The sequence below is a fragment of the Xiphophorus couchianus genome, chromosome 7 (assembly GCF_001444195.1).
Source record: "Xiphophorus couchianus chromosome 7, X_couchianus-1.0, whole genome shotgun sequence".
Classification (NCBI taxonomy): Eukaryota; Metazoa; Chordata; class Actinopteri; order Cyprinodontiformes; family Poeciliidae; genus Xiphophorus; species Xiphophorus couchianus.
In genome coordinates this window covers 25,879,433-25,891,787 of record NC_040234.1, presented here as the reverse complement: position 1 = coordinate 25,891,787, position 12,355 = coordinate 25,879,433, and the positions used below count along the sequence as shown (strand labels likewise).

Sequence of the window (12,355 nt, the reverse complement as noted above, 5' to 3'; positions counted from 1 at the left end):
TTGTAGTTTTGTAAGAACCACAATCAGAACTACAAGAACTACAAAAGCACTTGTAAGAATTGTGGCAGCTGTCTTTGTAACTTTCCCCTGTGTGAAAATCATGACAGTATCTGTAAAGGTGTTTACCGAGTGTTTAATGCATCAGCAGATTAACCTCTGGCCAAACATCTAGAACATCAATATAGATTGAGAATAATAAAGATGCCAGGATAGAGCCCTGTGGAACCTCAACATTATATTCAAGGTGAGAGGATTTGACAAGTTGCTTTTTGACAGTCAGTGCTGGTTTGGTTATTGCAAAGTAATGTAAATGAACAGTCTTTGTTAACATCCCCCAGGTTGCCCATCAGATAAGAGGACTATTCTGAAACTTTGAGGTTTGTTTTCTGGCTGATCTGGTTTCCAGAGTGTCAACATTCATATCCATTTTATTTCCAATTTCATACTTACAAAGCTTAGAATCAACACTTTCAGAATCTGTAAGTAACTCAAAATGGCCCCAGGGAGTCGTGTTCCTGTGAGTGTTGCCAAGCCTGCTTATTGTGAGCGACTTAGGGCTTGTTTTTTTTGTTGTTTTTTTCAAATTTTCAAATCTCATGAGTCACGGGTTGCGGATTTTAAGGCTGGGTTTTGAATATGAAGCTGCTTATTTGATTTTGGCTTTCGTTCTGAGAAAAACCCTTTGATTATGTCCCAACGCCCCACAGTAAAGCAAAAACACTAGTGGTAGGCAGTTTGTTCTTTTGACACCTCCATTTTGGCATCCCAAACATGCCACAGCCCCGAGTGACAGGGGAACAAGTGATAATACAGTGTGAGAATCAGATGCAGTAAATGGTGAAAATGTGGGGGGAAAGAAACAGTCAGAGAAAGAGCTCTACTGCGCCACACGAAACCTCTGCTCCTTTTTTTGTAGCTCCATCTGAACTCGCTAGTTGTCGTTTTAATCCAGCTTTCTAACACTGAAAAGCACAAAGAGCTGCATCTTTCTCTTCATGACATACGTGTGCAAAATGCACTTTTCTTTTGATTAGTTTTATTCAAAGAATTTAAAATTTTGCTATTGCTTGCCAATAATGCCACAATAAATGTTTACATTTCTACTGTTTACCAGCGACCTTGGTTTTATACAACGTAGTGGGTTGCCAGTTGAGCTTGTTTTCATGGAGCTGGTTGCTTCTGGCAACCACTGGTTCCTGGTTTTGTTGTGGCCAGTCACATTTTATACTGAGGACATCTTCACCAGACACCATCTGGTCCATGCAGTAGACTCTATGTCTTTGATTAGGCCTTATTCATGACCCCGGGTTTTGTCTGGCCCATATAACACTTTTTAGTACATGTAACTAAGTCAGAAGTGCAAAGAGTAACCCAGATTGCTCCTAAATGTGTCTGTTCTCTGGGGAGCAGCACAGCCAATTGGCCACACAGCAGCCGACACAGATGGGATTTTTAATGCTTTTCTTGTGTTTCTGCCTCAGAGTCACTATTCTGTCAAGAACGACAAGTAATATTCCTCGGCTTAACACAAATTTAGATTCATCAACAAAATAATACATTCAGACATTACTTCCCCTGTGGTACAACAAAAGAAAACTCATATTTGGCTCTTTATTTCAATACAATATCTGATATGTAATCCTGCTGTGTAGATCATGAATAATTATGTTATTTATTGGGATTGGTTCTGCTATTAAGCTTTACAGAACCCAGATCAGCCGTGTCGGCCAAGATCCACATAAAATATGAACTTTACATGTATGAGTGTCTAAAACGTTTTCTTGTTTTCCATATAAAAAAAAGAAAAAAGACAGATTGAGATATGTTTATTTTGCTTCGTAGTCAAGTAGCTGAGTTCTCGAGTTGCGAGTTGCTGTTTTCATCACAGAGAGCTCGGGGAAACTAACTGTCTCTGCGGTGGCTGCGCAGACATTTCTGAATAAAAAACATTTATTTAACATTGCAGCCAATAGCTGCATGATTATGAATCAGGCCACCAGTAACTGGCTATCTGACAAATAATCAGCCTATTTCAACTAGTCAGACTCCCAGCCTTTGCAGTAGATTACCATATTTTGCCTTGCATCAAAAAAATGTCATTGATAACTTTATTTTTTGAACAGTCTTAATAAACAAATTTGCACCGCCGCTCCAGCCTTCGTCCTGACCGCTGCATTGTGCATCGCCACCTCAACACCTTCCATTTGAACATGTTGACTGCTGGTCTGTGACGATGCACAGAAAGTCAGGCCAAACTTCAACTTTGTGTGTGGAAGTTATTACACCTTTGTGTTTTATATTACAGCAGGGTATTGTGTCTCTGTGACTTTCTTTGTAGGAGTTATAACAATACTTTGCATGATGTGTAGTCAAAGTTTGAAGTGCCACGCCCCTTCAACATTCTCAAAAACTCAACATTTCTGCAGCACACACTCTGCCATGCCTCAAGGCCAAACTGCAAAATTTGAAGCCAACTAATCAAAACCTCTAGGAGGAATTACATCAATGCAAAGGCTGTAATTAGCCAAATCAAGTCAAAGTTGCCAACAATTATCCGAAATGACCGCCTTCTTGGTATCAGGTAGATCTTGTGAAGTGCCACAATTTCATACTTCTACAATAAAGTGAGCTTAATGAGGAGGGTGTTTAGAATGTTATTAGGGGGCGCTGTTGAGCTATTTATGCTGTGACCTCTGCACAACATTTAAACCAGGTACATTTCAAGCATGTCTGACCCGTGTGCAAAGTTCACTGAGTTTATGTTTGTGTCTTTTGATTAGGCCAGCTCACATGACAGAAGAAGAATAAATGCAGATAAAGTAGTCCTTTCCCTGCTCTGGCCTTAAATGTTGTTATATGTTTCAACAAAAACTCTCCACTCTGTTAAATGTCTGTATTAGTGTGAGCCTTAAACTGAGTTACCTGCATTCATTCACATGAAACAGTCGGAACAACACTGAGAACCAAGTGGGTTGCTGAACTGCCCCAAGGATTTATTTATTGTAAATCTGAAATGATGAACTATCACCACATTCAAGCAAATCACATAATAGAAAGCAGGGTCGGTGTACCTGTGAACAAGTAAAATCCTGAAGGACTTTGTGGGAAATAGGTGCTCACGGTAACCGTGGCGCATTCGTCTGTAATGGCGTACAGGCTGCTCAATAAATTCTGCCCTTGCTTCTACAGTGCAGCGTTAATAACCTTGTCTAGCTCAGTGCAGTGCATGACACAATGAAAGTGTTCCTAAATGATGAATCATTACCTTTCATCCATCAACAAACCCTATCTTACCTGAGTGTAATAGCTGAATTAAAGTAAAAACAAAAATCAGCATTGAAATATGTTGATTTATTTGCATACATTTTTAAGAGTGCCAGTAGATCCAGTATCCATAAAAGAAATGTGACATTATGGTGTGAAATGTCCTCTTTTCAGCAATACAGTCAAGAAACACAAATGATTACATTTATGTATTAGACCCCATGTTGAGGTTTTGTGAACACTTTATAGTTTTTTAAAATAAAAATGATTCTGTAATTGAAAACATTGTAACTCATTCTGCATGCTTTCCTTTTATGTTTCACTTTGTGAAGGACACAGATGATGTGTAGAGGATCCCCTCTTTCCTTTGAGTGACAGTTGGATAGAGCACAGAACGAGGAAAACCTTTTCTGGGAAAAGTCTGATTAAGATCTCAGAGTTCTTAAAGCTTTAATCTGTTGAATGATAACTTGCTGAACTTCCTTCATTACTCTAACGGTCTAACCAAAAGCTGTTTCATTCTGGTCAGGACAAATAGACATTTTCTCTTTGTCTTTATGTGTGTGCTAACAAACACTGAAGTTATATGAGCTTTCTCAATATTCTTAGATAAAAAAAATATGTTTTTCTTCGTCTTTTGCTTAAAGGAGCATGGGGAAAAATGAAAATCTGACTCTTTTTTTTTTAGCTTTCTGTTATGTTACAATGTTATTCTCTCATCAGAAACATAACTGGAGTGTCGTCTTGATTATTTAATCCATTTCTGAGAAATCCTTTTATTTCCCATGCCAGCCATTCGGGATGCCTACACTTTTGTGCCCACAATGTATAACCTACTACCACAAAGCTCCTCCTCCTTGGAGCTGCAGTCTCCAGCAGAGCTTCTTCCTCACAGAACACCCCTTCCCCACTCAGCTCCTTCAGACTAGCAGCAGCAGCAGTTGGCAAACACTTAGTGGAACTGTGCACCTGCTGAACTCATTATATAAACTATTTCTTTGTCCAACGCCCTTAAGAACAGGTATAAATGGCATAATGAAGATACTTTTGATGATATGATGAAGGGAGAGAGCTGGAAAAATAGGAGCTTCTTAAAGACACAGAGGCCAATTTCAAGTCAGGTAATGATACTGATTCACTACTTCCTTTCAGTTTAAATTCGGTACTTGCATCAACCAAATTGTCCACAAATCTTTGTTTATTACAAATTTTTAAAATGGATTACTGTCAGGTCTAAATACCTATTAAAACAATTTAAACAAACATAGGAAAGACAAGAGAGTTAGATTCTTTGTTTCTCGCGAGGAGAGCAGACAGAGATGTGCTTTCAGTTACAAATCTCCAACCGCTCTGAAAAACACATCTCCCGCTCCTCTGTTTTATTGATTTTAGGAACCCTGCCACACGGGGCGCTGCAACTCTAAAATGGTGGAGGGGAAAACAATTCACATAGTTGCAGTGCTAAATGATAATCACTAACTAAACACATGTTATCTACAATCTAAATCCTTCTTGCTCCAGGCACGGCGTCGAATGGGACACGTTGTATAGCTTCAAAGCAACGAAGAACAAAGCAGAGTTCTTTGCAGGACTATAAAACTCAGCTGGGAACTACTAACACCTCTATCTCCCAGAGATTCCTGCAGGGTAACAAATGCTAAGAATAGCTGACACCTCTCTCTCACAAAGGAGGCCTTTAGGAAAGAATCAAACTTATTTAACACACAGAAACATCACTTAAAATAGAAGGAAAAGAGTAAAAGCATATAATTTAACATTATCTAAATGTAACTACAAGGCTACATGATACAACGAATATTTGATAATTACTAAAAATACAATTTATCCAACAATTACAAAAGATTACCAGGCACAAAAGATTAAATGCCAGCAGGTTAATGATAAAGTACATTCTAATAAAGAACCACAAAGCCTGCCTCAGAAAAAACACCAGCTAAATATTCAAATCCAGGTGTGAAAAAGTTTACAACTCAGATAAATGTGAAGACAAGACAGAAGAAAATATTATCTGAATTTGGTCACAAAGTGTGGTGCAACATTTCCATGCAGGCCAAAGTAATCAGTCAAATAAAAGATTTTGATTTTAACAATGTTTTACAGCAGAGTGTGGTGAATACAGTAAACTAAGGTTCATGAGTCATGGAATGTCCTGTTATAGTCAATTAGTGCAAGTCTTATCACCCAAATATAATATAATATAATATAATTGTCATGAAGTGCGGGTGAGAAGAGTGGTGAGGCAGATGCAGCGGACCCAGGTATGATGAATATGAAGATTTAATGAGAAAACTTAATCCAAACGACGAGCAGCAGGCACATGGAAACACTGACGACACAGAAGCTAACATTGACGAGGACCCGACGAGGAACAAGGAACACAGGTGGAGTTAAATACACGGGAGGGTAATCACAGAGACGAGACACACCTGGGAACAATCAAGGGGAGGACAGGACAACGAAGAAACTTAACGACACAGAAAACTCTAAATAAACAAGGAAAAACACAGATCATGACAATAATATAATACAGAGGGACAAGTTTAGGTTCAATCAGTTCACTTGTGAAGTCTATCTAATAATAATAAATCAATCTTCTAATCTGTAAATTTACATCATCTAATTAATAAGAAACGTCACGTTCAAGAAAACAAATGAGAAAATTAAAGAATTATGAACTTCAGCCACTTCAAAGGAAAATCATCGCTCACTTTAATCATAACCTATTGAGTTAATTAAGATCCCCATATAAGCAGGGGCCTATGACAAAAGTCAAATTGGGCCCCTGGTGTAGCTGCTGTCACCACATGAATCTAACTGATCCGTTAAATGATTTACATAACCAACAGTAAAGGCTCAACTGTCTTACTAACAAACAATAAGAGGAATATATAACTAGTCTAGGATTTCCAGAACGTAGACTGTTGTGCCTGGTAATCATATAATCCTTACAAAGGTTCAGACAGCTAATTTGCCAAATCAACTTCTTACTAGCTTCCTCCAGCTGCAAGGATTCATTTCCTTTCACGTTCACACAGTGATTTGACGTCTATCATTTACAGCAAAATGTGCTTTTACAACTTTACAGATCCCTACTTCAAGAAACAAACTAACCCTTTAAATTCATTCTAACTATTATCAATCTCTCAAATGACTTTTCTTTTTCAATGAAAGTTGTGCTATTCCAAGCTGCTTTGTTCAAGGTGATTTATCCTTGACATTTGGTTAGCTTTTAATAAAATTATTCTAAAGAGATAACAAAAACAATACCACTGTTATTAGTCAGCAAGAAGGGTGACGAAAAAGTAGAAAAATTAGTCAGCTTCATTTTGATGGCAAAGGCCAACAATGAAATTATTCAGGGTGAGTGGAAACCTGAATAATTTCAAACCATGGTGAAACAAAGTTACACAGAGACCCTATGATGTCATACATATAACTATAGTCCCATTGACCTGACAGCCAATCTCTCTCCACTGAGAAATGAATAAATCATATCTTTTGAACAACATTCGTACGTCTAATAAACTGAGCTGCTGTTCATTTCTCTGATGTGTGGAGGGTCGTATCGCTCCACTCAACCTGAGAGCCTCTGCTCTTTGTTCCTGTTAAGAAGGTTGAGCTTGTTGAGAGAAATTACTGGGGTTTCAATTTATTGCAGAAATTATTACATATTCTGCGACTCTCTGCCTCAGACATCTGGAGTTTCCTTTTTTATTTTTTAAACCTGTCCTGTCCAGCAGTGTGTGCACTCTGAATTGTTGTCTGAATCCCAACAGATTTATGTTCACAAGTGGAGAAGTTTGGCTTTTATATATATATATATATATATATGGACTTTATTATAAATTGCTTTAGGTTTTTTTTCAAATGTAATGTCAAGTCCCATTCCTGCAGAAAGAGAGAAAAAAAACAGAGAAATGATAGCGACAAACATATGAATATAACAACTACAACATCACTGAAAAGCACACAGTACTAACTTAATATAAGATGTATTTGTGGTGGCTGCTGCTCAACATAGTGCATCTGAAAAGACCTGAATCCAAAGATTTCTGCGTGTGTGTATGTGTGTGTAGGCGTGAATTAGGTTTTTATATCCGTTTGGGAACCTATTTCTGGGGTTGTGGGGACCACTGCTCCTTGTGGGGACATTTTCTTGGTCTCCATGAAGGAAAATGCTGCTTTTGTGTTTGGGGTAAGGTTTAGGACTAAGGTGTGAATTGACTTTTGGTTAGGGTTGGGGTTAGGCTGTAAAAAATGAATGGAAGTCAATGTAAAGTCCCCATAAGATATAAAAACATGTGTGTGTGGGGGTGGGTTGGGATGAAGATTCACGGTGCTCGTCTGCCTCATAATGGATGTTATTTTTGCAGTTTCATCACCGTCTTGTTTTATTCATTTTCTTATTTAAGGCCATCTCATCTAACCATCTGTGGATACAAGATCTGGGAGAACCTCCAAATGGTCAAGTATTTATGAGATGAATTAATCAGAAAGTACAGTGCCCCAAAATAATATTTGCCTCTTGCAAATGATTTTTTTTAATTTTTGTTTTTTTGCTTTTAACACTCTTGGCCTGATTAGACCAGTAGAGTAAAGTACAACACATCATAAGGCTGTAAGACTCTGGAGAACCAGAGTAAAAGGTGTTATCCATGAGAAAACATGGAGCAGCTATGAATCTTCTGAAGAGTGGCCTTTTAAAATCAGAGGTTATGATTTATCAATAAAGATAAAAATGAAAAAAACAGTGGCAAAAAATACTTCTTAGGGAGAGTGCCAAGGCTAGAACCACCGCTGCCTAAAAGGATGAAAATCTGAAACGAAGGGTTTTACTCAACTGATTAAAGGAGAATCCATCTCTTAAAAAGATGCCTACAGTGGCAGATAAAGTAGAAATCATCAATAAACTGAATGGATTGAGCTTTGCATGTAAAGTCAAGCCAATTATTCTGAGAATGCAGTCTACTGAACATTTTAACTTGTCTTGTTATGAAAGCAGGAGGCCCACTGATCACAGTTTGTCTCCCCAGAGAACAGACAGCTGCCAGGGGAGACAGAAAATAACCAGTCAGTAAATACTGAGCGCTGATTTAGAGAAACAGTGAGTTACAGAAAAGTACAGAAAAGTTCCGATTGTCCCAGCATTGTCCATGCCGGACATGACAGCAGTATGTGAGAGACATTTTCTTAAAGTGACGTCACAGGAGTTACTTTTAGTCTTAGGATTCTTTGTGAATAATCTCCTGAACACTAAAATATTTGATTAATGGTGAGGAAACTCCTGATCTTACCTCGACTGGTCAGGAGGAGAAGAAGCCAAAAAGCTACAAACAACCTGATGCACTGAAAGAGGAAGAATGATCCACTAATAGTGACGATGTATGTCAGACATTGGTATCCAACATGTCAGAGAATCTTACAGAAGTTAGAGAGAAGACAGATCAACTCTGAACATGTCAACTCTGTTTGAAATGTTTTGGGGTTTTTTTCGTTTCTGCAACTGCAAAGACTGGCCTCTATTTGTTGTTTGGTGTGTATCTTGACAGGCAGGGTAGTCTTCAGCCCTGAACAGACACACGCACACGCCCGCATGCACACACACACACACACAGCTGGGGAGATATGACGGTGTGTTGACATACGGCTGTGTGCTGAGCAGGGTTCAGAGCTGCCACATCTGTCACTCCACTCTACAAAACAATCCAGACCGAGAGGGATGAGAGGCTGCATGGAGAAGGGTGGAGTGGAGGGGGGCTGAGTGCTGCTGCTGGGTCCTTTTGGCTTCCAATTGTAAATGATCATGTATGATTATTAAAACATATGCAGAAAAATAACTATGTGACTTTTGCAGGCCATAAGTTTACATCAGTGAGGCTCTACAACCTCTGGCCAGTCTCAGCTCAGGAGGACATGACAGCTGCTTCACACTCTGAGCCGTCATTAAGCCTCTCTCTGACAAACATCATGACAGTTTATCTAGTGATCAGCTTGAAGTGTGTGTGTGCGTGTGTGGGGGTGTGCAGGCGTGTGTTGTGGTTGTGCAAATCTGAATTTCAGTGGCTTTGGTGAAGTCATGCCCGTTGTGTCGGTTTGAACTCTGCATGTGATCATCCTCGTCTCTTGCTGGGCGAAACGCGTGGAGCTCACATCTGGCTGCATTTAGCTAAGCTGTTATTCAAACATGCCCATCCAAGGCTTTATGATGCAAGTTGGTGTGCACACTGTATCAGAGGATCACTTGGTGGCAGAAAGCAGCCACGGTCTATGAAACTGATATTCACTAAATCCTCTGTGTACCACCAGCACAGTGGTTTTCAAACTGTGCTAGAAGAATCGCTGGTATTTTAGAGCTCAGAGAACAGACTTTAAAAATACTTTTAGTTTATAAATCACTGAACAGCTTAGCATCACAACACATTAAAGATCTGCTGTATCAGCCTTCCAGACCTCTCAGGTCTTCTGGTTCTTGTTCTGGTTCTGCTCTTCATCTCCAGAACCAGAACCAAACATGGAGAAGCAGCATTCAGCTTCTATGCACCACAACTCTGGAACAAACTTCCAGTTAAACAATATGAAGGGTAAGGAATGACTGACTATCAAAAATGCAAGATCATATATTTTGCAAACTGCTGACTGAGCCTATTATTAGCAGACATGTCTAATTGCAAATTTAGCATTTTCCAGTTTTGTTCATAAAATGGTTTTAAAAATGATTCTAAATTCTGTTTTCGTCATTTTTCCTTCATTTCTGCTTTCTCTTGAAACTTTCCTCCTTCCTGCCTTACTAAGCTAATGTTTTGGTCTGCTCTGTTGCATCTTCACACACTAAGTGCAAAAATGGTTACAACTCCCACTCAGTTCTTTCTATATTAATGCAAACCTACATGGATTCCAGCACAGCCTTGGCACCCGGCACATCGGATCTCGTCTCAAACTGACACTCAGATGGAGAAAGTCGCTTAAGTAAAAATAATTTAATCCCATGGATGAGCAGCTAGCAATAGTTTGTCTCTTATTATTATAATTGGATTTAAGTAAATTAAGGTCTCAGCTTCCTGCTTTCTCCAATCACATCATCATTGAGTTTCTCTGTTCTCTTTCTGTTGGATTTACCTGAAATGAAAACGTGGCTCTGTTTCTGTCTCCCTCTCATTCTTCACCAGTTCCGTCCTTCTGGGGTCTGGTCAACTCGGCCTGGAACTTGTGTGCCATCGGAAAGAGACAGTCCCCCATTGACATCGAAACCACTCACATGATCTTTGACCCTCACCTGACCCCTCTGAGGCTGAACACAGGAGGACGGAAGGTAAGGATGGAAGAACTGATGAAATGCTGAAATGCGAGGAGGGTTTGTTCTCAACCAGCTGCTGCACCATAATTTACCACAGCAGCTCAAAACAGAGCAGATCACTAGCTGTTTCCTTTACTGACACCAACAAAACTTTGTCTATATTTTGCTAATGTAAAAAAAAAAAAAAAAAACATAACAATTTTGCAATTCTTGTGTTTCCATTAAATAGAAAACACCTGAAAAGTTTGTCCACATAATAAACATAATAAACATAATAAACATGCCTCATCCCAGCGCCAAAACGTACTGAATGACTGAAAACAAACAAGTAGATAAAAATAAATATCTGGGGAGTATCATAACTTAAACATAACATTTAAAGCACCAGGGTTTATATAGAAAAATATTCATTTTTTTTGTGTGTGATTTTAAAGGCTCTACATTGAAGACAGAGAAATAAAATCATAACTTTCTGTTTTTTCTATCTGTTCTCTCTTCTGTTCTCGGCTCCCTCACACAGAGCTGTTGGTCACTTGCTCAGCCCGTCCCTCCCGTATCAAACTTCTAATTAAATAAAAGTTAAAGAATCTCAATATGAATGAGATGTTTTCTACCTTTGACACAAAAGCTTAAATCTATGAAAGCAGTGTAGCAGTTTTGCTAATGAGGCAGCTTATCATGATTCAGCCAAACTGCAGTTTGATTTTTATTGTTAATGTGTTTCACTCTATTGAGCAGTGAATGTAAATGAAAGATTTACATGTCTTTTGCTTTAAGTATTTCCTTACTGGAGGGTTGTTATTTGTGCAGCAGAGCTACAGCTAACAGCTAACAGCTAACTGCTCACTACAGCAGCTCTAATGCCTTGGACTGAACCATTGTTCTAATAATGGTAGGGGGGGACCTAAAGGTTCATTCTTATTTTCTTCTGAGATAAATGGCAGATTTATTTAGTTTCTTTTGTCTTTTCATATTGATATTATTTAGATGCAAACGTTTCTGCAATTATTTTTTGGGGGGGGACAATTCTAGACTTTTCCAAGATTGGGGGGGTCCGGACCCCTCCGGCCCCCCCGGCATTTACGCCTATGGTAGCTATATGAAGTAACAGTTTACTTTGCTTTCACAATGATGACCAGACAACTGAAAGACTGTCTTCAAAGAAAGGACTGATTGTCAGTCCATTACAAAGCTAATAAATCAGCAACATCTCAATCATTCCTTCACATTGAAGGTCTATTACCAGTTAGCTCAATAGATACACAGGAGGAAGTTTTGTCATTCACTCACTTTTCATAAAGAAAGAATGGGGCTGAACTGGAGACCATCTTGCTTTCTATACTAGCATGCAGCTGCTAATACCATATCAGCAACAATTAAAAAATCATATTTTTTTACAGCAGATATATCATTTACTTGGTACTAACAATGGAATGTTTATGGAAAATACCTAAAAGAATCATTTAAATTGCATAAATAGCAGGGCAGTTTTTTCTAACCTAAATTTTCTTCCTCCAAAATTGACAAAATGCAACATTAGCGACTGTTAAACGAAACTAAACATCTTTAGATCTCAGAAACATAATAATTTCGCAGAAAGACATTTCTGTGTCATTTACTCCAATCTAATCAGAATTGTGTGGAACCTTTGAATATAAATTTCATATAATAATATTGCCTTTTATTTGCGTCAGAATGAAAAATTAGAACGTGGGAACAAATCTACATCCAACTTAAATGATAATGTATTTCTCATAATTTGATTCATTTCAAATT

General features: G+C 38.5%; 1 protein-coding gene across 2 annotated transcripts in view; it reads left to right on the top strand.

Moving 5' to 3' along the window:
- LOC114148155 (carbonic anhydrase-related protein 10-like) overlaps positions 1-12,355 on the top strand; it is an 86,857-nt gene that overhangs the window by 38,317 nt on the left and 36,185 nt on the right. For both annotated transcript variants that reach the window (XM_028023189.1, XM_028023188.1), the window contains exon 3: positions 10,452-10,594. In XM_028023189.1, coding sequence (XP_027878990.1) covers positions 10,452-10,594 — 143 coding nt within the window. The remainder of the gene's footprint in view (positions 1-10,451; positions 10,595-12,355) is intronic.